Source organism: Paroedura picta, chromosome 7 (genome assembly GCF_049243985.1).
Source record: "Paroedura picta isolate Pp20150507F chromosome 7, Ppicta_v3.0, whole genome shotgun sequence".
Classification (NCBI taxonomy): Eukaryota; Metazoa; Chordata; class Lepidosauria; order Squamata; family Gekkonidae; genus Paroedura; species Paroedura picta.
Window position 1 is genome coordinate 22,208,388 of NC_135375.1, and position 24,024 is coordinate 22,232,411.

The following is a 24,024-nucleotide window of genomic DNA, read 5'->3' on the forward strand; positions in this document are numbered from 1 at the left end:
CTCTGGTCCTATCCCAATGGAGCAATCCCTGTTAATTGCTTTGGATTTTGGGAAACTTCTGAAGTTCCACTCTGGGCTTTGTCCTCATTCTGGACAAGCCCATCATCTGCCTTCCAGTTTCTTTGTCAAACACAGAAATCGCATCAAGCACATTGTTCTAGGTCACAGATGGCCAAACTGTGGCTCTCCCGAGGTCCATGGACTACAATTCCCACAAGCCCCTGCCAGGGGCTAGTGCATCAGGTTTAGCCTGAGGATACTCTTTTCCTTTAAAAATAGAGCAACTAGCACCCATCTGTGTGCGTTCTCTGGGATTCTCCACACATCCACACAGTGTGGTCCTGCTTCAATCTTCCGTGTCTGTGTCTTGGGACCCTACATATACCATCTGCTTGCGTGAAGGCTGCTTCTCCAAGACCCAGGTCATCTTCTCTGGTTGCACAGACACAATAATCTTCTTTACGTCATGATGGTAGCTACAGTTTCCCCTGCTTCTTGATATCTGTTCCCACTCCATTCTACCTTTCCTTAGATTAATTTCTTGTGTGTTTGCAAAGTTTTGGTGTGTTTGTAAGTTGCCTTTAAATTCTTTTTCATGGAACAACTTTCCAGTTAGTCTGGACGGGTTTCTTTCGAGTTCCTCAGTCGAGATCCTGTCGTTACCCCTCCCCAATCGCTGCTTCAAGTCAATGGCCCCTTTCCAGTTGGGGCGGGATCTTCTACCACCCCGACGATTCTTTCCATTCACAGAACTGATCTTCCATTAATAGGAGGCTCGTTCTGTTTGTGAAACAGTGAATAAAAACACCACCTTCCTATCCAACCGAGAAACAGCCCAAAGTAGCATTTACAAACCTGTTTCTAACTAGGGTTTGAAGCAGTGTGCATGCGCACGAAAGCTCACGCCTTGAATCAATCTTTGTGGGTCTTAAAGGCGCCACTGTACTCCCAATTTTGTTGTACTACTTCAGACCAACACAGCTATCCACTTGAATCTATCTAACTAGGCTTGCGAGCCACGGTTTGGTGCTAACCTGGGCTAACTCTAAGTTTGGGCAATGACCCATGTGAGAGAAGAATATGTGGGTTGGCAGAATATGTGTAACTATATGTAGAAATGATGGGAGAATCTGGTCTGCACTGGACCTTTGTGAGTTTCACATTGTCCAGACCTGTGCAAATCTCATTTTATCATAGTATATAACCAGAAGATACACAATGTACACACCTGAAGAAGTCAGCCAACAAGAAAATAATGAAAGAACATAACCAGTACCTTTCATTTTCTGCCAAAACTGCTCCTTCCTCTTTCAGCTGTTTACTTTTGGCCAGACAGTCTTCAAGGAGCAGTCCCTTCTTCTTCTTTGCCTCAGGAAGCCAGTCAGCCTCATCGCCATCAAGACCCTGCTCATCTGCAGCCTGAGCTTCAAATTGCTGTGATGTCACTTTTGATACTTTCTCCCCAATTTTCCTCTTCCACCTGAAGGAAGCCATTTCGCAGAGCTGAAAAAAGTGCATGTTACATTTTTTACTGGCATCTGAAGATCCTTCAAGTTACCAGTACACGGCAATCCCCTGAAAAAGTTCTTAATTTCTACAAACAAATTCTAGCAGCTATAAAGAAGAAAAGGTGGTTTTTTGTACCCCACTGTCTACTACCAGAAGGAGTCTCAAAATGACTTACAATTGCCTACCCTTCCTCTTCCCACCACAGACACCCTGTGACGTAGGTGGGGCTAAGAGATCTAAGAGAACTGTAACTGGCCCAAGGTCACCCAGGTGACCACACCTGGAAGAGGACTGGGGAATCAAGCCTGATTCTCTAGATAAGAGGCCGCCACATTAACCACTACACACATATGCAGAAATGCAATCTTGGTCTAGGCTAAACCTAGTCTTGGTCTAGGCTTGTGGATCTTTCATCTCCTAACCAATGGATCTAGGTAATGGAAAAATACCCACCAGTTGCTTTAGACTGTAAGCTTCTTAAAAGGGTGACATAGTATTGCTTACATAAAAGGTTCACAATGTATATATAAAACTTAGGTCAGTGATTCTCCAATGTAGCATGCATCAATGGATTGTCAAGTATCCTTTTGCTTAATTGAGGTTTCTCTCCCACAAAGCCAAGAGTCAATCCTGGCTTTCCTCGACTTCATTAGAGTAGGAAATGGTTCAGGAGACATCACCTTTGTGATTACAGTGAGTGCCCATCCAAAAATGACCTGTAATTTCTCAGATCTCCTCTGGGACGTTTTTTAAAAGATGGGGGCTGCATTAGCTACCTTCCAATCCTTGGGAATGGCACAGCGTTTAATGACAGACTACATATTTTTGTCAGGAGATCCACAAGTTCACATCTGAGTTCTTTAAAAACGCTTGGATGTATGCGATGTGGTCCTGGTGATTGGTCCATTTTTTACTTGTCCATCAGCTGTAGGACCTGCTCTCTCATCAACTCAATCCAACTCTGGTCTTTCAACACCCCTCCTGAAATTAACAGTTCTGAAGTGGGCACAGCGCTCACCTTCCACAGTGAAGACAGAGGCAAAAAAACGCATTCATCTTATCTGCCATTTCCTTTTAGTGATACTTCTACCCCTTGGTCATTCTCTCTGGCTACTTTTCTGCTTCTGGTTTCTTTCTTTTTTTCTTTTTTTTTGGCAATATGTTCCCCATAGTCCCTTTTTGCCTTTCTGATCACCAACCTGCATTTCATTTGCCAATGCCTTTGCTCCCTTGTATTTACTTCACTCAGACTAGCCTTTCATTGCTTAAAGGAATCCTCCTTACCTTTCTCTCTCCTTCCGTCAATTTGTTTCTTAACAAGGCAGGCTTTTAAAATTTGTAGCTTTCCTATACATTCTCTATGAGCTTCTAGTATTGTAGTTTTAACTAGTCTCCAAGCTTCCTGAACGGATTTGACATTCCTTAACTTTCCTTTTAGTTTCTTCTTTGCAAGGATCCTTATTTACACCACCCAGAGCTGTATGGAAGGGCGGTATAAAAATCTGAATAAATAAATAAATTTGAGAAAAGTTACCCATTCCAAAGTTTAATGTGGTTATGTTGGTCTTTTGGGACCACTCTCTATTTACATAAATGCTAAGCATAATTGCACTATGGTCACTGTTTCCAATCAGTACTGTTCCATTTACATCTCTCGCAGGTCTTGGACATCGCTTAGGACTAAGTCCAGAATCCCATCCCCCCCTCAATGGCTCACTTGTTCCATGGCACGCCATTGACAGTGAGAAGGAACCCAATTTATTTCTCTTGACGTGAACTATCAATGTGTGGGCATTTAAAATCACCTATTATGATGGCCACCTCATGAGAAGGAAGGGCTCCCTGGAGAAGAGCCTAATGCTGGGAGTGATTGAGGGCAAAAGAAGAAGGGGACGACAGAGAATGAGGTGGCTGGATGGAGTCACTGAAGCAGTAGGTACAAACTTAAATGGACTCCAGGGAATGGTAGAGGACAGGAAGGCCTGGAGGATCATTGTCCATGGGGTCGCGATGGGTTGGACACAACTTCACACCTAACAACAACAACAATTATGACACAATGAAGCCAAGTTGCTTTCCTTGATTCATTTGCTGATATGGCGGGCAACAGGAATGCCAGCCTCCAGGTGGGACCTGAAGATCCTCTGGAGTTACAACTCCTCTCCAAAATACAGAGATCAGTTCCGCTGGAGAAAATGGCTGCTTTGGAGGGTGGACTCTGTGGCACTGCCCCTTGCTGAGGTCCAAGTCCTCCTCAGGGTCCAGAAGTTTCCCAAGTAGGATCTGGCCACCTTTCATCCCCCTCTCCTGCCAGTGTCCCAGGCAACCCTAATGATAACTCCCATATTTGAGTCCATGGGCATCTTTAAGACCAAGAAAGATTTATTCAGGGGGTGAGCTTTCGAGTGCACGCACACTTCCTCAGACAATGGAACAGGGATTGTAAGAGCAGATATAAGGAGAAAGTAAATTAGTAGCAAATAACTAAACATCCTCAGAACATCCTAAATAGGCAGGACAACGTTTCTTTGCTAGAAAAGCCAATCAGCCCTAGGGGTTCACATTGTCATTGACAAAAACATTGGGGCAATAAAAAAGGAGAAGATAGTGATTAATGGCAGTCACTTTCCATTAAAAGCGACTTTACCATAGTTGGTGTTTGTTTGGGGGGGGGGGCCTATTTCCACCCATACCATGTTGCCAGTGCAGCTATGCCCCTTGGATTCCCAGTGTCACTGGGCGGCCGGCCTGCCTGCCTGCCTGCCCTCCCAGGCCAGCAGAGACCCTCCACTCCGTCCGTCCCCTCCCTCGCCTTGTGGCAGAGTCCAAATGCAGGGATTCCCCCTGAGGAATGAGGCATTACCTGAAGCCTCCTCTCCAGCACCGTCTTGACTCAGCCTGCTCACCTCTGGACGAAGCCCCGCCTCTTCCGGAAGTACAGCCAGCCGAAACAGCTGGAAGAGTGGGGAAAGAGGCCATAGAGATAGCGCCACTCTAGAGCGTCCTCATAAGGACTTCCGGTCCGTGCCTGGAAGGGGCTGTTTCTAGGCTGTCGATATAGAGACGCCGTGGTCTAGAGCGCCGCCAGTCCGAGTTCGGAACACAGAGGGGTTAACGGAAGTCCAGGTAGAAGCGCGCTCTTCCGGCGGAGTCGACCGCAGAAGAATTCAGGAGTAGAAACTACAACTTCCAGCAGAGCGCGGGCCCACGACTCGGCTTTTCGCTAGGATCTGCCGGGGAGCATTCTGGGTGATGTAGTGCGATCGGCGCTTTTGTGTTAAATCTTGTGCTTACGACGGCTGGTCGTTGCACCTGCGGCAGATTTTAAAGTTTGATTTTTTTCCTCGTAGCTTCTGCTGGTTGAGATGAGTTTTGTGTGTTTCGGTGCTATTTTGCTTTCATAGTCTTGATTGTCGTGTCAGCCTTAAATTGTGGCACTGCTCACTACTTCAGATACAGCTATTACATTATACAAACCTCCGGCCCCACAAATAAGTAGGAACAGATAAAATTGCGACCAAATTCACCTCGTGTGTGCAAGCTGGTATTGGCGTGGGTAATTAATGGTTGCATTTTTCTTGGATTGATTTATAGTTACATTTTACCCCCGAACTTCCTGCAATGTGTGCCTTGTTCTAGCTTGTTTCCCTTTCTTTCCTCACATCCTATATAAAACGTCCGCATGGTGAAGGCTCGTAACATCTGAATGGGCCAGATTTTCAAAACTATTTTAAGCTTTCTGCTGTCACAACATCCCTGCTTTTGTTGTATTTCATTGTGTATTTCATGATTTTTTTGTATTTCATGGTTGATTTTGTATTTGTATGATGAGGGCGCAGAATGTTTTAAATAAAATGTAAAATGCAAACATAGCAAGTGATTATGGCTGTGGTCGAGCTCAGTTTGGTAGGAACGGAATGTACAACAAATGACGGATATGCAGACTTCAAGCCCTCATTAGATGTGTGGTGTCCTCAGTCTAAAGGTATCCCCTGTACAAGCACCGGGTCATGTCTGACCCTTGGGGTGACACCCTCTAGCATTTTCATGGCAGACTCAATGCGGGGTGGTTTGCCAGTACCTTCCCCAGTCATTACCGTTTACCCCCCCCCCCCCCAGCAAGCTGGGTACTCATTTTACCGACCTCAGAAGGATGGAAGGCTGAGTCAACCTTGAGCCGGCTGCTGGGATCAAACTCCCAGCCTCATGGGCAGAGCTTCAGATTGCATGTCTGCTGCCTTACCACTCTGCGCCACAAGAGGCTCAGGACTGAGGTCCTCAGTCTACAAAGTTCAATATATATGTACTATATGCTGTGTATGGTGGGTGTAAAAGGCCATGAAGTATGAACAGGTCACTGCAACACTTCACTGAAGAATTCAAATGCATACTTATAACCACAGGAGCAGCCACAGAATCCCCCTAGCCAGTCAATTCCTTCTGCTGTGGATGGAGCCCTAACCCTATTGAACCCTTGATAGCATCAAGCTTCCCAGGACAATTCAGCAATTTCCCTCCAGCTTTTCTCTAGGAACTTCTGTCAGTTAGGACTTGTAGGCCAGCTGTAGTGCTGCATCAGCAGGGGAGATACTTGTTTCCATGCACCAGATGGCTGCCCCTCTGGGATTGATCTGGCATTGAGCCCTCATTTCGAGCTATATTTCCTCCCTAAGGCTCTAAGGTTTGTCGAGAAAGGCACAGATCACTTTCAAAAAGCTTTCTTCCAAAGATAATACTGTTTCCCTTCTGCTACTTTTAGTGATTTTTCCACTTTGTTTATAGACATGGCTAATAAAACCAAAAAATGATTTTCCTAAGCTTTTGTCTGATGCCTGAATTTTAGCTCAAACACTGAGTCTCAGCACAATTATTTTCTAAAAGCAGCAGGATTGATTCTAAGGTTTTGTGGTTTTTTTCTTTCAACATTTCTTTTCCCCCCTGCAAACATTGGGATCACTGCGGTGCATCAAGGTTACATTACTGCAATGCTTTCTTACTTGGCCCTTGAAGACTAAGCTACAATTGGTACAGAATGCTGTAGCCTGTGTTGACTGGAGTAGGTTGTAGGGACAGTATCACTCCAGTCTTGTTCTGTCTGCACGGGCTTCCAGTTTGTTTCTGGGCCCAATTCAAAGAGATGCTATTAACCTTTAAAGTCCTATATAATCTCGGGCCAGCACACCAAAGTGTGTGCAATATATCCAAGGCCTCAGGAAGAGTGGATAAGCTATATTCCAAGCAGGACTAAAGCTCTGTGATAGAATACATGCCTTGAACACTATTTTCTAATGTTATTGGTAAAGTTATCCCCTGTGCAAGCACTGGGTCATGTCTGACCCCTGGGTTGATGCCCTCCAGCGTTTTCATGGCAGACTCAATACGGGGTGGTTTGCCAGTGCCTTCCCCAGTCATTACCGTTTACCCCCCAGCAAGCTGGGTACGCATTTTACCGACCACAGAAGGATGGAAGGCTGAGTCAACCTTGAGCTGGCTGCTGGGATTGAACTCCCAGCCTCATGGGCAGAGCTTTCAGACTGCATTTCTGCTGCCTTACCACTCTGCGCCACAAGAGGCTCATGTTATTGTTATGATCATGTCATTATTGTTATCACCTGTTACTATATGTTATCTGTATCTTTTCCCGTTTCCTGTAAACTGCCCTGAGCCCTTGGGGAGGGCGGTATATAAATATAATAAATAAATAAAATAAAGGTTGCATCCCAAGAAGTTCTAGTTAAATAATTCCTGCCAGAAGCTGGCAAAGCCCTCCTCTTTCTCTGCCCCAAACTCTGACAATGAGCTGCCAGTCACAGCAGACAAACCAGTAGTTAAAAGCAGTTTTGCATGTGCGGGAAGCTTCCTTGCAGGTGAGGATTTCAAAAGAATTTCTGGAAAACCTCTGATGAACTTAATTTTCCTTTATCTGAATAGGTTTATAATCTTCCTTGGGATCATCAAATTCTACAAACAACTGATAGACACTTTGTAGACAAAAGACCATCCCACAGATATTATTTGCATACAATTTAATGTTTTTTAAAAGTAACAAGTCATACAGCTATCACAAGCAGTTTTTCATTCAGTATTGCCAAAAAAAAAATCTGCAATAGAAGTAGGCACATCTTGTTTGTAAGAGAAAGGTGGTCATCAGTTTCTTAAGCTATAGAATGGTAAATCAATTGACAAAAGTTAAGCCTCTCAAAAGCTTGTACTGAAACACTTAATATGCCAGAACGTATTTGAAAGTTGGTCTTGAAAGTATTGCACCACAAAGATGGACTTCTACCCTCTTTACCAGTGTCAAAATACATTGCACGTGGACAGATTAACCGCCCTATGAATCATTCAAAGAGTTTTGCCACTGGGACACACTTGAAGAAATACTACTTTTCAAAAGGTACTTGGCTAGTTACACAATACTCCCTTTGATTTTTTTTAAGCTTTTGAAGATGCAGTTAAGCAAGCCCTTTTTCTTAACAATTCTGTACAAAAACTCTGGCTATGTGACCATCTAACTGCCATGTTCTAATGTAATACTAAAAAAATTCAATTTTAAGCCTTCGCTGCAAGACCATATAAAGGTCTGGTAAAAAAAATCATTCCAACTTTTAATATTTATTGTAAGTGTAAAAAAGTTATGAAAAAGTGATTTTTTTTTTGCTTGAATACCACACATTGGACAGCCCCTGCTATGAAAAAAAAAATTAAAAACTCAATAAAAAAAGGGAATGTTTGATGGCTGAAAACTATTTAAAAAAAAATTAAAATGGACTGCATTTAAGAACAGGCACACAGTACCTTTTCTGCCATGTATTTCAACTTCTATACACCAAAGTAAATTTAAAGCCTGGTTGCTTTACAAACAAAAGGACCGAGCATATATAGATAGGTCTGTAAGATTGACATCGGATGCACCATGACATTTCTCAAGCAGACAACACTGGACACAGACCAGCAAGTGCTGCTGGCACCCACCATTTCAGTCTTTTCTAGAGGAGCTCACAGCAATCCCTTTCAAGGCTATACACAATCCTGTATCAAACTCCATGGAACTTACTTTAGGGGGAAAGCACATACAATCCGGCTGCGGGCCGCCGAAAAACTAACAGGCCGTGTGCAGCCATAGCACTTACAGCTTGTGCCCAGTAATGTGTGCTGAAGATAGTGCTTGTGTAACACTGAACACTTTCCTAGAAAACTACCCAGCAATTTAAAAAAGTGTGCGTTTTATGCCGTTTGCCAAGTGCAATAGTAACCATTTCAAAATTAAACACAGCATAACTGGGGGGGGGGGGGGAATTACTGAACAGGTGCAGCAAGACCTAGAAATGACAATTAAAAAAAAACTAAAACTAAAAGATAGGACTATGACATGTCCCCAAAATCCCCTCCCCAAAAAAGTTATTTTTTTTTTTTTACGGTTCTCAGAGCAGTACTACATACCCAGTATTTTCTTTAAAACACACCTCCCTCCTATCTTTTCTCTCTCTTACACAGATATACACACAATTTCCATATGAAGTACACATCGAAGACTGCTACTCAAACTACATTTTAAGGACATTGCATTCTGGAAAGGAACACCGTGGTTTGAAGAGCTGTGAAAAGTGCTGACACGAGAAGACCACTGAATGCATCTGAGAAACCAGCCATTCCAAAAGCGGCGATGGAATTCAAGTCTCTACACAAGGCCCGACTTCGACTAGTTCTGACACAAACAAGAATCCAGCGCAAGCCCCAAAAAATTTAAGCAGCAGAACTGGGCCTAAGCAAACGCACGTCTTTCGGCTCAGTGCACAATTAAGCAGGAGATGTTAACATCTCAGCAGACCTAGACCATTGGACTCGGATGCAGCTGCAAGCCTTGTTTCACCAGCTGTTCGTTGCTGGCGGACCCTCTCTCTCGCCACAGAGCCCGCCTCAAATATGAGAGATGTGCTACAGCACCAGTTGCTGGAACTCTTTTTTAGCTCCATGGATATAAATGTCCAATGATATAAAGAGAGTCTTCAGATCTAGATCTAAGGACTTATCGATGCTCTTTTGGTGAAGATTTTGAAACCAAAACGCTGCCACTTCCAAAGCTGAGATTTTCAAATCTGTGTGTTATGGCAGGGGTAGTCAACCTGGGGCCCTCCAGATGTCCATGGACTACAATTCCCAAGAGCCCCTGCCAGCAAACGCTGGCAGGGGCTCATGGGAATTGTAGTCCATGGACATCTGGAGGGCCCCAGGTTGACTACCCCTGTGTTATGGCATCTGCACAAGCCGTACGCCCTTACATTAAGCAATGGTTTGCTTTCTTTTGACTGTCTAAGCCCCCCGCCCGGAGGATTACAGATGACTATAAAGTAGAAGTCACTGACTAATAAGGATTTGCATCACTTAGGCACTAAAGCGACACCAAGCAAACCACAGTAAAGCCAGTTTTCAACACATTTATGCCCACATGGTAAAAGCAGGTCTTGGTGGTACCTGTTTTCTGGGGGCAGCCTAAAATTGTCATTTTAGTGTACATTTGGGGGTTCAACCAGGGTTAAGACGGCAAACCAAGTTCAGTGCTGGCCATGGTTGCATCCAGTGTATGTGCGCCAGCCCAAACTGGCAGGAAACATTATTCCAAACTGCGAATTTCTCCAATTATAACTTGCTTTTTAATAAGTCAAACCTTCCCTGGAGTAAATTTGTCAGATTAAAAAATTTCCCCAAGCAAGACTGCTAGCAGTTGAGCCTGGTCATTTGTTTCTATTTAAGGGGCTGTTGCAAATTTCAAAACTAAATCAAGTTTAACATTCCATTACGCAGTAGGGAAGAAGCGTGAGTATCAAAAAAATGACGGGGGAGGGGAGTGATTATGCACAGGCATGGCCAAAATCACCCCACTAAATCTGCCAAAAAGCCGTAAGAGGCATGGGAAAAAAACAGGAGCCACTGAGAATTCTCAGCCAGATTGTAGAATGGCGTGCACCAATCCACATGCTCATTGGGTTCAGGCCTAGCACAGGAATCACATCCCATAGTAGCATGCAAAAAGCTGCTCACTAGGCTACCAGTATAACAAATGGAATCTACACGGCTGTGATTCTTACCCAACGTGCTTTGATCTCGGTGCATCTCTTGCACCAGAAGTTGGGAAGCGTTTTTCTTTACCCGCACGCAACTCCCAACTGAGTCTCCTGCTCAACCTCAGAGAACGGACTTGTGCGATTCTCCGAAGACATTATTGACTCTCTCCCTTGAACTGTTCACCCCTGTGTCACCAAGTCCTTCTGAAACTCGGCTCAGTTTGAAGGAAGCCACGCGCAGAGTTCCCCTAAGGGTCCCAATTGTATTTCGTTAGGTTTACACAGCTTTCACTTCTTTCCCTGATGGACAATTCCAAATAGCGCCCTTGGACGCTGAATTGACTTTGGACTTTCCAGCCTCTTCATTGGTGCAAAGCAAGGCAGACTATTTCCAGTCTCGCCGATTGCACCTGCCGAATACTTAGATGTGCCAGAGGTCTCAACTGCTGTTTGACAAGGAGAACGCTTATACTGATAGAACAGGATGCTACTGAAGACTGAGATCATGAGAGTCACCCATGGCATGGACCAAGTGACTCCTGGACCAACCTACCAAGAGACCATGTATACTGTAACAGGAATATATATATAATCAGCAACATAAACTACAAAGAGAGATATTTCTGGTCAGCTGTAATACTCCATGAATTCCCAAATGTGTACACAATGAAAAGATAAAATCCACTCAAAATGCCTGGAAGGTTTCTCATGCCTGTACCATCCTCAGAGGTCTCAATCACAATTTGCTTCATTGCATTAAGAGATCTAGGCTGCTTTCTGGGTATTCAATTTCTGTGCAAATTGCAATGTGGCTAGTCATCTCAGAGCCAAAGTTAACTGTATTTTGATTATAATTGGAAGCATTTGACTACGATTTCTTTTCTCCTTTAGGCATGCTTATTGCTGTAAAAAAAAACTTAAACTAATCTTACAAATCATTGTGCAAGAATTTTAATTAGATTTGCACACATCTCGAAAAATTCTATCGTGTGGCTCCCTGATCTCGGGGTTAACTCAGCTGCAGAGGAATCGAGGGAAGAGGTCGCTGATGAGGTAAGAGACATATCAGAAGATTTTCCTTGAGCATCAGTGTCCAAATCCTTCTGACATGACCTGTAGTTAGTCACAGAGCCTGACCTCTGCGGAGTGGTGGTCCCGGACTTCGCTTCAGTGATTTCATCTAGGGCAAAAAGAGAGAGAGAGAGAGAGGAGAGTTTAAAAACACACACTGGCAGGGATGATAAAAGTGGTAAACCATCAGAGGCCCATTATGCATGGCTGCCGAAACAGCAATTTCGGGTCACATGGAAAACGCGGAGGGGGAAGAAACAAAGCAAACTGCTTATGCAGGACGGGACACAATGGCGGCAAAACCCAGAGTAATCGATTATGCACACGGCGACCCCGGGGCCACTTCTGGTTGCACCCCGGTCACCCGGAAGCTGTGCTTTCTTCCGCGTTTCGCTAAAACGGCTTTTTCAGCGGCATGCACCAAATCTGCTGCCGGTTGCAGCCGGCTGTGTGCGTTATCGGTGATTTTAGTCGCCGCCATTCCACCCCGAATGTGCGCTATCCCCCCCGTGCATAATGGGCCAGAGAGAAGCCACTGGTCACGATTACAAGAACTGTTGGGTTATTATGGGACCAAAGAAGAAAAAGATAGGATTCAGGCGTTATTTATAAATAATAAAGTTAAAGATGATCATTCCTTTTGGTGTCTTTTATTCAATATTGATTGATGAAGTCAGAACAGGTTCTGGTTAAATAATATCCGGTTTTCAATATTTCCTATTTCCTCAGTGACCACACCTCAATGTATACTTCAGTTGTATTCAGTATCTCTGAGGTAAGTCTTTCTCTTATTTATCCGGAACCTGTTCTGACTTGCTTTAGGATGCTTAGGGCTGATCCTGCATTGAGCAGGAGGTTGGACTAGATGGCCTGTATGGCCCCTTCCAACTCTATGATTCACTGATACTGAATAAAAGACACCAACAGAAATTATCATCTTTAACTTCATTATTTATAAATAACGTCTGAAGCCGATTTTTTTCTGCTTTGGTTATTATGGGAACCGATAGTTTAGTACAGTGGATGAAGCGTGGACAGTTTGGCCTCCACTTGACCCCATCTAAGTGGGTGGACTTATCCCTCATTATGGGCAATAAGAATTCCCTGCTGGATTAGAAAAAGCCCATCTGTTCCCAATTGTGGCAAGCCTAAAGGTTTTTGGAAAGACCTCAAGCTGGACACGATACTGTGTTGGCTTCTGACTCCTCGGTAGCGGCAGGCATACAGTTGCTAAACAGGAGGGCTCAATTTAGGTGCCTCTTTTTTTAAAGAGAATAGCCATCAGCAAATCTGGGGAGGGTAAGGATCTGAAGAACTGCTTTAAGCATTTCCTTCCGTCTGTCTTGAAATTATCACCATCAACTTCACAGCCCACCAAGGAATTCATTTCCCAGTCTCAGGTTGCACAGCTCTAAGAGCTGCCAAATAGCACTTCACAAGTCTGAATGGATAACCAACGCCATGAAGATTTTAAAGGATTTTTTGTCTGCAAAAATAAAAGCCTAAACAACAAAGACTACATTTGTCCTCCTTTCTCATACCATCAATGCTGCGGAAGTCCAGGAGATACGTCCTACTGTCCACCTGGTATAACTGCAGGCTCATTTTGGAATACGTGCCAGTCACTGAATTTTTCCGCCGAACTCTCAAATAGTATGGATTTACCACCTAGGAAACACAGCTGAAAGTTAATTCTTGCTCCGTTTTCAAATTAAAAGGCCCTGAATTCGTTCATTCGAAATAGTCTGAGCCAAATTTCCAAGGCTTGCACATTTAAATAGACCAGGGGTAGTCAATCTGCGTCCCTCCAGATGTCCATGGACTACAATTCCCAGGAGCCCCTGCCAGCATTCGCTGGCAGGGGCTCCTGGGAATTGTAGTCCATGGACATCTGGAGGGACGCAGTTTTGACTCCCCCTGAAACAGACTGTTAAACGCCCTGCACAGATCTCACCTTCCACTCATAATCCAACTGCTTGATCGCTCGGCAAACTTCCGCCATGATATCATTGGGTCGACTTTGACTCCGGATGCCCAGATGCCACTTGGCTCTCCTGACCCCTTGATGTTTGGACTTCTGTGGGTTTAGCTCATCCAGCGTGTGGCGCGGCCTCGGTGCTTCAGCTACTAAAAATGGCACTCTTTCGGGATGGGGCCGAGAGAAATGATCGTCGAGAAAAGAATCTGGCGGGCTCGTTGCCAGATAGAAGTCCTTCGCTTCATTCATTATTCTTCGGTTATCGATGATAAGGTGATAGGCCACTGCTAAAGGATCCTGGTGATTCCGGTTATATAAGCAGCTCAGCACTTCCTCCTCTGTGCATTCAAACTTTTCGCAGACTTCTTTTAAGGCTTCATCGTCGATCATCGCAGAGCTGTAGGACGGGTCTTCTGGGAAGAGATACTTGGGGAGGTCTTGCTTAAACCAGTCGTGTTCCCTAAACATGAAAGGGGGGGGGGGTTACATTTTAGAAGATGGATCTTTTGTCTAGAATTTCTGGAGAGTTACTGTGTACACAAGTATTACTTAGACCAGACTTACACAGCCGTTTAGGAACACTGCTCGCTTTTTATAAAGGGGATTTGCTTTGATTCACAACTGAATACGGCAATAGTTGTGACGTGACTACCACCCCCAGGAGATAAATAAAGGTAAAGGTATCCCCTGTGCAAGCACGGAGTCATGTCTGACCCTTGGGGTGACGCCCTCTAGCGTTTTCATGGCAGACTCAATACGGGGTGGTTTGCCAGTGCCTTCCCCAGTCATTACCGTTTACCCCCCAGCAAGCTGGGTGCTCATTTTACCAACCTCGGAAGGATGGAAGGCTGAGTCAACCTTGAGCCGGCTGCTGGGACTGAACTCCCAGCCTCATGGGCAAAGCTTTCAGATAAATATACCTTAATTCTACTTCTTCCGGGCCCATGTTTACAGTGCACTGTTCCTTGGCGCCAAAAAGTTATTTTACTTTCCTGAACCTTATGGTTATTTTACCTCTGCTATACATTTCTCCTAGTGGCTAAAAGTATGGTTGAGAACAAGGCCACACTCTTTGTGTAGGGTTCAATACCTCGACTGTACTGATAGCAGCACTTTACTCCAGGGCAAGGAGGAATATTCCTGCATTAGTAGCCAGAATTGCTGGACTAAGTGGGGTCTCTTCAATTTGTAACATTTATTCACTTAAAACTATTAGTGGTGTTAATCCTGCCAAAAACGTACTCAAAGCAATAAAATGCAATGAAAAAATATCCAGTTCAATCATGCTGGGTACAACAAACTGTGGGCAAGAGGTCCACTCTCAGAGCAGGGCTTCCCTATTTCCCCTTTTCGGCAGAAAAGAGTCCCTTTTCTGCTGCAACCCTACAGTTGTTCTGAAATGTCACTCCCAAGGATCAGAGTTCCCCTAGAACAGGGGTAGTCAACCTGTGGTCGTCCAGATGTTCATGGACTACATGTTCTTGGAATTGTAGTCCATGAACATCTGGAGGACCACAGGTTGACTACCCCTGCCCTAGAACAGCAAAACATGAGGCATGGAAAGGTTGTAGCTTTGGAGGTGAGGTGCATAGTGAATTATGGACACCACACTCTACCTCGCACCTGCAGAAGTATGTTCTATTTGCAAAAGGGAAGGAGGGTTTGGATCCTATTTGATATTAGCCCTGAATGTACAGGAACTTAAAAAAAAAACTTTTTCATAGCAGTAGCTATAAAAACATCAGAAAGCAAGGGAAAGGTACAGTTTCTGCAGGCAAGTCATCCAAACCCAAGAGAAGCTGAGTTACAGTTGAGGAAGTTATTAATTTTATCATCGCATACAAAGTACTACGTTAGAAAGCTTAATATTTTGCTGTGCTAGTGTGACACGCTTAAAGGGGTGATGCATGATCACATCACTGTAATGCAGGATAGGACGTCTGGCCGGTGTTACAGTGCAAGATGCCAAGTGTAACTATTTAGCATCAGGGGTTATGTCATGCCGGCATCCGAGCCACCGGTTACCTTATATCTCTGATCGTGGCTCTCTTCATAGGATCCACCTGGAGCATGTGTTTCAGAAGGCTAATTACTGCCGGATTCAGATACTGAGGAGTATAGAATATGCCGTCGCATATCTTCTTAAAAAGAGTTGGCACATGATCGTCATCAAATGGAAGGGTCCCACATAACAAAGCATAGAGAATAACGCCGCTGCTCCAAATATCCACTTCTGGGCCTGCGTATAACCTGGGGGGAAACATTGCATTTAGAGTCAAGTTTTGTCCAAGGAAGAAGCGTTCTACTATTGTTATTGCTGTTAGGTGCAAAGTCATGTCCAACCTATTGTGACCCCATGGACAATGATCCTCCAGGCCTTCCTGTCCTCTACCATTCCCCGGAGTCCATTTAAGTTCACATCCACTGCTTCAGTGACTCCATCCAGCCACCTCATTCTCTGTCGTCCCCTTCTTCTTTTGCCCTCGATCGCTCCCAGCATTGGGCTCTTCTCCAGGGAGTCCTTCCTTCTCATGAGGTGGCCAAAGTATTTGAGTTTCATCTTCAGGATCTGGCCTTCGAAGGAGCAGTCAGGGCTGATCTCCTCTAGGACTGACCGGTTTGTTCACCTTGCAGTCCAAGGGACTCGCAAGAGTCTTCTCCAGCACCAGAGTTCAAAAGCCTCAATTCTTTGACGCTCGGCCTTCCTTATGGTCCAACTTTCACAGCCATACATTGCAACTGGGGAGACCATTCTACTATAACCACTTCTAAAACCAATTTCTCCATCTTTCTGGAAAGACTACACAGAGCACTTGCAGTCTCAAGGCTTGGATCCCATTCCATCAGTCCACTTGAGCTCCAGTTCACCCATTGCGGAGGTAGCCTCCCGGAATGGCAGGAATTTATGGAACTAACAAGTGCCCAGTGCAAGAGGAGAGCAGCACTCTACAGCAAATGGAAGGTACAAGATCCAAGCCACAGAACTTTGGACTTCATTTCTTAATACAAAATAAAGACAAGCATGTGGCTATCCGTTTGCTGGACCCAAATGAGGGAGACCAGGGTGTAAACAGGGTGATCTAGCCAATTCACTACGGGCCTGTGTACCAATATTCCACCCCTCCCATCCCCAAAGAAAAATCCCTCCTGTCCTATACCATTTTGATTATGTCAGTCCCAACAGACCTAAGCAGGTCCCTGGTTTCCAGCTCCCGATTGAATCAAGCTCTTGTGATATCGCCAACCATGGCTAATGTTACAGAATGACCAGCCATGGTTAAGAACAGGACAATTTGTATGAGACAGTACAGAGCAACAAACCACGGTTCCCTTAGCTTTCAAGTGTGGATGGCAAGATAACTGCTAAGACATTCTCTCTGTTTGATAGTTTGGGAGCAAAGATTTACAGAGGGTGGGAAAATGACCACATTCATATTCCAGGGACTGTGGACATGCACACAAAAGCTCACACCTTGAATAAATCTTTGTTGGTCTTCAAGGTGCCACTGGAGTCAAATTTTGTAGTGCAAAACCCAAGGTTAGCGTGATAAAGAAACCCTTAAGAAGTTTCGTTTCCTATCGAGGGCACCGTCTGTAAGAATCAACCTCACATTACAATACACTTTGATTCCAAAAGCCAGATCTAGGGGAAAGAAAGGATCCTGACTGTTTTCATTCCCAAGTGGTCTGATTGTTGTTGTTGTTGTTAGGTGCGAAGTCGTGTCCGACCCATCGCGACCCCACGGACAATGATCCTCCAGGCCTTCCTGTCCTCCACCATTCCCCGGAGTCCATTTAAAATTCAGACCATTTAAGTGGTTTGAAGCTGCTAACGAAACAGAATGTTTTTCTGGCCCAGTCCAAGACTTTTTATCCATTTCAAGGCCAAAACCTTACAGCTTTACATCATTTATTAATGCTAGCAATATTGATTTCTTTCTCTCTCTCTTTTTTTTTACCATTTGGGCAAATCATACATAAGAAGCATTGAGACTAATCAAAGCAAGCCATCAAAGCCAGGAATTTCAAATTTCCAAGTACAAACCTGGAAGTTTAGCAATCTATCTTGCAGCTTTAACACTGAAGAGCAGGGCTTTTGTTTTGAGAACACATATATACATTTATCCAATAAGAGAAACTACCTTCCTGAAATTACTTCTGGAGCAGCATAGTTAGGAGACCCGCAGCTTGTTCTTAAAAATTCACCGTCAGACATCATATTTGAGAGGCCTGAAAATGCACAAAAAGGTTCAGATGAAGACTGCCGGTGCCAGATGACTAACACACATTAACTTAATGTCTCTGTACAGGAATGGTAGATGTTTACAGCAGGGGTAATCAACCTGTGGTCCTCCGGATGTTCATGGACTACAATTCCCAGGAGCCCCTGCCAGCATTTGCTGGCAGGGGCTCCTGGGAATTGTGGTCCATGAACATCTGGAGGACCACAGGTTGACTACCCCTGGTTTACAGTGAATGCTCAAAGGCAGCAAAGACAGTAAGGCTCCATCTGAATACATTCCAAAATAGTCCACCTTGAGAAGAAGCACCATGGCTACAGATCAGATTAAATGATACAGGAGGGATCAACCGATACAGGAATGGGGGGCAAGCTCTAAGCACCCTAGAAGGGAGCCCCTCCTGACACAGGCATAGTCAAACATAAACATACAGCAAACGAAGTTTAAATCCTATAATAAGTTTTACTCCTACTATATGAAGCTAGCAGCTGCATGAGGAATATTCCTTCACATCCATTTTAAGGAGCTGTGCATTAACCCTCCTTAGCTCATCCTACTTTTGAACTCTGTTTAGAGAAAGTATTGTCTCTTGGATCCTTCAAAAGCAAGAGAGCAGAGGGTTTTTTTTAATGGAAATTTTGAAGCTGGGGGTGAAAAAAGCGCTTTACAAAAAGAATCTGGAAGTTTGGGGGAAATACTGGAATATATACAATGCTTACTTTCATAGGAAACCTAAACGACTTTTACTGAAGTAGGATTATAACTGAACCACAAGATGACCAAAGTAATGGCTATTGAGTAATTGCCCAATTAGATAAATAGCAAAACGCAAGATGGATATTGTTTGTTAGGACAGGATACAGCAATCTGCAGTTCTCCATCTCCTTCCAGTATCTGGCCCATATGCAAATTCAACTCCTGTTTTTATATGTTTAAATTTCATAAACATGCCAAATAATACAATTTTATTAGCTAACATAGTTATGAATGTCACATTTTATATCCTTAAAGCAGTAGTTTGTGTTGGATGATACAATACAATACTGTATATATTTTAAACCCCCTTCCACTACATTTCCAAATTATCTAATAAAAAAATAATTTAACAGCAAACAAAAAAACATTTATTTCTCGAGAAAGACCCTGGAAATTTCTTTCCAATGAAATGAGACTGTTCAGCTCTGTTTAAAGCAGTTTCATATGCTTATAATGCATTAGCGACATTTCAGATTGGAATATTAAAACTAGATTCTGTTTTTCACAAAGTCAGCTGCTGGCTGGAAGTGTCACAGCATTTAGATAAAGCAATCTTTTGGGCAGAAAATATTTGGCAGTATCCAACCCCCAAGTGTAAAGCTCCATACCTGGGTAACCACTGAATACTTAGCATTTATAAAGCACCTTTCGTCAGAGATCTCGAAAGGACAGGTACTATCCACTATGTCTACAAAAGAAATATTAGGATTATCCAGCTGTATTTCTAGATTCATATGGACAATCCACACAGTTTAGTTTCACAGGGCTAGATCCAGCTTACAAATCAGGGGTAGTCAATCTGCGGCCCTCTAGATGTCCATGGACTACAATTCCCATGAGCCCCTGCCAGCATTCACTCATGGGAATTGTAGTCCATGGACATCTGGAGGACCGCAGTTTGACTACCCCTGGTACAAATCTTATGCTGGATTCCTTCTTCCACAGCAGTCCTTTCCTGAGATCTCATGGGGACATAGTTCTGCAGGCTACACTAAAGTGGGAGTGAAATCACCCTTGTTTCCTCTTCAGAGGTGTTTGGGTGGAGAAGGGAGATGATTCTGCTCCATTCCTGTCCCTTAATGTAGCCTACCTGACCCAGAGGTCATCCTGTGACCTCGGGAATCCACGTTCCAGGGCTGGAAAGAACTGCTGGGGGAAGGTCAACAAGGAAAAGGCTGACGATCCTTATGCCTGCAGAATGTGAGAACACACACACACACCCACCCATAACACACACGCAACCTTCTTCTAGAGTGAAGCAATGAAGACTAATGATCAATCTTCTGTACCATTACCTGGAAGCATGTCCCACTGGGACAAGATTCCAAGAAAGATACCTAGGATAAAGCTATAAGCTGGTAACAAACTCAATTAAAGAATATTGTAGTATTAGCTTTCACTCAGGACACACAGGGCAGAACAGGGGAAGCAAAAATCTAGCTTGAGCAGTACTGCAGAAAAAGATATAGAATGTGTTTCAACGGTGTATTTTATCACACTTTTATACTATACTAAAATGTTTATATGAGCACTATATAAACAAAGAAGAGATGCCTCTTCTCCCCATCTATAAAAATCTGACAAATGCATAAAAGAGGCACACAATGAAAGCAAAAAAACACAGTGGTAATCATGATAATGCAATAGCTACACTATTCTAAATTCTGGCAATGTAACTTCTTATACCGAGGGGGGGGGGAGAGAGGGGGAGTTCTGTTTAGTTACGAGGCAAAGAAAATCACACTTAAAAAAAAAAAAACCCTACCAAAATCAGCAATCTTGGCATTCATGTGAGCATCAAGCAGCACATTTTCAGGTTTCAAATCTCTATGAACTACCATGTGCCTGTGGCAATAATCCACACCGGAAAGGATTTGCTGGAAAAGACGTCTGCTTTCCTTTTCATCAAGCTAACAACAGAAGAGAAAAACAGAGTGTTAAGCATATACTCTTCATATGGGCGTTTCCAATATTGTGGGGTACGACAACATGGCATTCTGGTGTTATATGAATGACTGAATACAACAGAGATGCAGAAGGATTACCCTTGGGTTGGAGTTCACCAACTATAATAAGCAGAGTTCTGCTCATGGAACAGAACTTTCCTCCTATCTCCCCAAACTGCTGACAACTGCAACCCTCCCCAAAAGTTGCACCCTGGATTCAGGGAATCCCTTAGAACAGTACCAGATGTGATGGGGAGGGGAGTGGGATAGTTGAAAATCAAACACCTTTACTCGGTAGAAATAGGTCCATGCCTACTTATTAGGTGTAGAAAGATCTGAACCAATAGTTGTCGCTGCTCACAAAGTCAGCACTCGGAACAGCAGACGGGTGTCTGATGTCGTTCCTTCTCGTGAGGAAGAAACAGCTTTAAGTGCCTGCTCACTTTATTTAGAGTGTACATTTCACTAGGTGTGGAAGCTTTAGCTAAACTCCCTTGCCCCCAATTTAAAAGTTTCAAGATAACACTAAGAATCTCTGAGTGGAAACTCTAGTCCAGTGGTCCCCAACCCCTGGTCCAGGGACCGGGACCGGTCCGTGGCTCCTTTTCGTCCTCCTCCCTGGCTGCTGCCTCGGGGGCTGCCCTGCTACTCTGCCGCCGGCTCACCTTTGATGCTCTCCAGCGGCCGCCATGGCTGGGGCTCCCTCTTGGCATGGCATTGTGCAGCTGTGCTCAGTGGGCAGCGGGAAGTAAGGGGCGCCGGCGGGAAAGCAAGTGGAGCAGGGGCTCAGGTGGCGGTGAAGTCCCTCGGCAAAAGATAACCTCCCCCCCCCGCCGCCCCGGGCCTCAGTAAAATTGTCAAGCGTTGACCGGTCCCCGGTGATAAAAAGGTTGGGGACCACTGCTCTAGTCCAATAAAATCCATCACTAAGCATTTCACTGCTTATTATGTTGAAATTAGGCCTTGGATTCATATGTGCATCAGATACTATTCTGATCTCTCATAAATATCTGGTCTTCTGTGTGTACCTCTATATTTACACTGGAGATGGGTGTTTGGAGATGACCCACCAGTAAAATCAAGAGAGAAGCCCTTGCTCTTAACTGGAGCTCCACAGATGCGCTGGAGCAGACATACACATCGTGCCAAACCAAAACCTTGAAGCTACAACTTAACAACCAAGTCTTTGATTCAAGCTCTTTACAAAACAGGCAACCAGTCTCCAAACAATTTAAACTTAAAAAAAAAATCCTGTATCACCATTATGATCAAATGCAACTGGCATTTCTGTCCCATTGCTCATTGTTTTGTATCCATCCGTCAACTTCCAAAAGAATGTGACGGAAGCAAAAATACAAACAGATGCTTCATGCTGAAGGCTAGTACTGTGAGTATTTCACTGCTGATAATTTTAAAAAAACAGTGACTAAGGATTCTCCTCCCAGAAAAAGACTCCAACAATATTCTGTAGGTGCTACATGAACACATTATGCATCATGTTTCTAATGTGAACTAATGAAAACTGAAATGCTTGCATATCAATGTGCTCCGGAAGCAACAGCACTTTCTATACACACTTCTGACAAGACCCAGGAAACTGGCTTGTGCAAAACACTGTTAATGTGAGTTATTTACGTGCGTGAGCAGCCATGATGAGGGAGAAGACAACTTGCTCCTCTCCTTTCAAGCAGAAAATTACAAACCGCAATTTCTCATAAAAAAGAAAGGGGGTGAGGTTAAGAGGGTTTGCTGCTCCCCCTACAACTCTACTCTGATGGGTAGCTTTTCTGTTCTAAGCCAGGGGTAGTCAAACTGCGGCCCTCCAGATGTCCATGGACTACAATTCCCACGAGCCCCTGCCAGCTACCCCTGTTCTAAGCAGTCCTCCGTTTTTCATTGTAACAGATGGATAGCCACATGCAAAAAGCCCATCGGAAACCATGAAACGGCATTCTTAGGCTTACCCTTCCATTTTTGCAGATGTAGTCGAACAATTCACCTCCTGAAACATATTCCATCACCATGAAAATGTCAGATGGTGTGCTGATGACCTGGTAGCTGAGAAAGACAATACATTATTTAACTCAAGGTATACACTTGCACACCATACGAAACTAGGCAGCACTTTTAATTAAGGACAGTACCCAGGTACACAGTCCAACCACATAAATGTGTGTTTGGAAGGCTCATTTAGGACCAAAAAAATGCACATGGGTTTCTCAGAATATGGGCTCAGGATTAGGCTCAGCAGCTTTATCTGGTCTCTATTAATTTCTTATGACCCCAGCCATAAACTAGGCATAAACTAGCTACAACACATGGGAGCAGGGGTAAATACCCAGCATCAAGAGAATCCGGAAGAGAATCTTCAAGGGAGGTGCATTCCACCACTGACATATGAACAGACATTAATGCACACAAAAGAGCACGCTCATTTTACTGCATTTTAATGCGTCTGCAGGAGTTCTGGAGATTTCAGTGCCGCCTGAATTAGAAATTGACTATTTGGCCATATAGGGTCCCTAATCCTTAACCCAAAATAATCCATGATTCATCATTAAAGCTTCAGGATTATCCTGTTTCAGTACTCCCCATTAATGAAATGGACCTAATGTTTTAACAAGAAGACAAATCTTGCTAATATTGTCCTTTTATTACAGTTGGGGGCGGATCTGCACTACACATTTCTTTTCTCCACCTGTCAAAACACAGCATAATAAAGCCAGGGCATAGACCAGGGGTAGTCAAACTGCAGCCCTCCAGATGTCCACAGACTACAATTCCCATGAGCCCCTGCCAGCTAATACTGGTTCATTGGAATTGTAGTCCATGGACATCTGGAGGGCTGCAGTTTGACTACCCCTGGCATAGACACAGGATGCAACTGGCTCCAAACAGGACTTGACTGGTTATTGGATTTCCAAACCAGAGAATTTGTGGTTTATTAGACAAACTAGCTATGATACTAACTAGCAACAAAATCAACCATTTCACATAATCTATATCAGGGGCAGTCAACCTGTGGTCCTCCAGATGTTCATGGACTACAATTCCCACGAGCCCCTGCCAGCAAACGCTGGCAGGGGCTCTTGGGAATTGTAGTCCATGAACATCTGGAGGACCACAGGTTGACTACCCCTGATCTATATGTCAATGGGAGGAGCTGTGGCTTAGTGGTAGGACATCCACGTGGAATGCTGAAGGTCCTCTTGTTCAATTCCAGCCACCTCCCCTTAAGTGGACCAAGTAGTACGTCATATGAGACACCTCCAACTGAGGCTCTGGAGAGCCGAGTCAGTCAGAGCAGGCAATAGGGACCCTAACAGAACAGCAGTGCTACTGTCTGCTGCATACTAGGCAGCCCCGTGCATACAAAAGGGTGGCCATCCCATTCCCAGTTTGCCCACTCTTTCTGCTCTCTCCTCTCCTCTGACACTACCTATTTTTCAGAACTATCA

The 24,024-nt window shown here is 44.2% G+C and overlaps 2 protein-coding genes across 4 annotated transcripts in view; both read right to left on the reverse strand.

Moving 5' to 3' along the window:
* TTC33 (tetratricopeptide repeat domain 33) overlaps positions 1-4,570 on the reverse strand; it is a 36,677-nt gene extending 32,107 nt beyond the window's left edge. Inside the window, exons 1-2 of one of the 2 annotated variants that reach the window (XM_077347033.1) lie at positions 4,373-4,570; positions 1,277-1,480 (exon numbers count right to left, since the gene is read on the reverse strand). In XM_077347033.1, the coding sequence (XP_077203148.1) occupies positions 1,277-1,480; positions 4,373-4,488 (320 nt within the window). In that variant the 5' untranslated portion in view covers positions 4,489-4,570. Of the gene's footprint in view, positions 1-1,276; positions 1,504-4,372 lie in introns of both variants that reach the window. The other variant, XM_077347035.1, reaches the window with a different exon arrangement.
* Positions 4,571-7,520: 2,950 nt separating this feature from the next.
* Positions 7,521-24,024, reverse strand: part of PRKAA1 (protein kinase AMP-activated catalytic subunit alpha 1) — a 32,618-nt gene continuing 16,114 nt past the window's right edge. Inside the window, exons 3-9 of one of the 2 annotated variants that reach the window (XM_077347036.1) lie at positions 22,531-22,624; positions 20,386-20,530; positions 17,766-17,853; positions 15,649-15,873; positions 13,600-14,083; positions 13,187-13,313; positions 7,521-11,754 (exon numbers count right to left, since the gene is read on the reverse strand). In XM_077347036.1, coding sequence (XP_077203151.1) covers positions 11,510-11,754; positions 13,187-13,313; positions 13,600-14,083; positions 15,649-15,873; positions 17,766-17,853; positions 20,386-20,530; positions 22,531-22,624 — 1,408 coding nt within the window. In that variant the 3' untranslated portion in view covers positions 7,521-11,509. Of the gene's footprint in view, positions 11,755-13,186; positions 13,314-13,599; positions 14,084-15,648; positions 15,874-17,765; positions 17,854-19,228; positions 19,249-20,385; positions 20,531-22,530; positions 22,625-24,024 lie in introns of those variants that run through there. The other variant, XM_077347037.1, reaches the window with a different exon arrangement.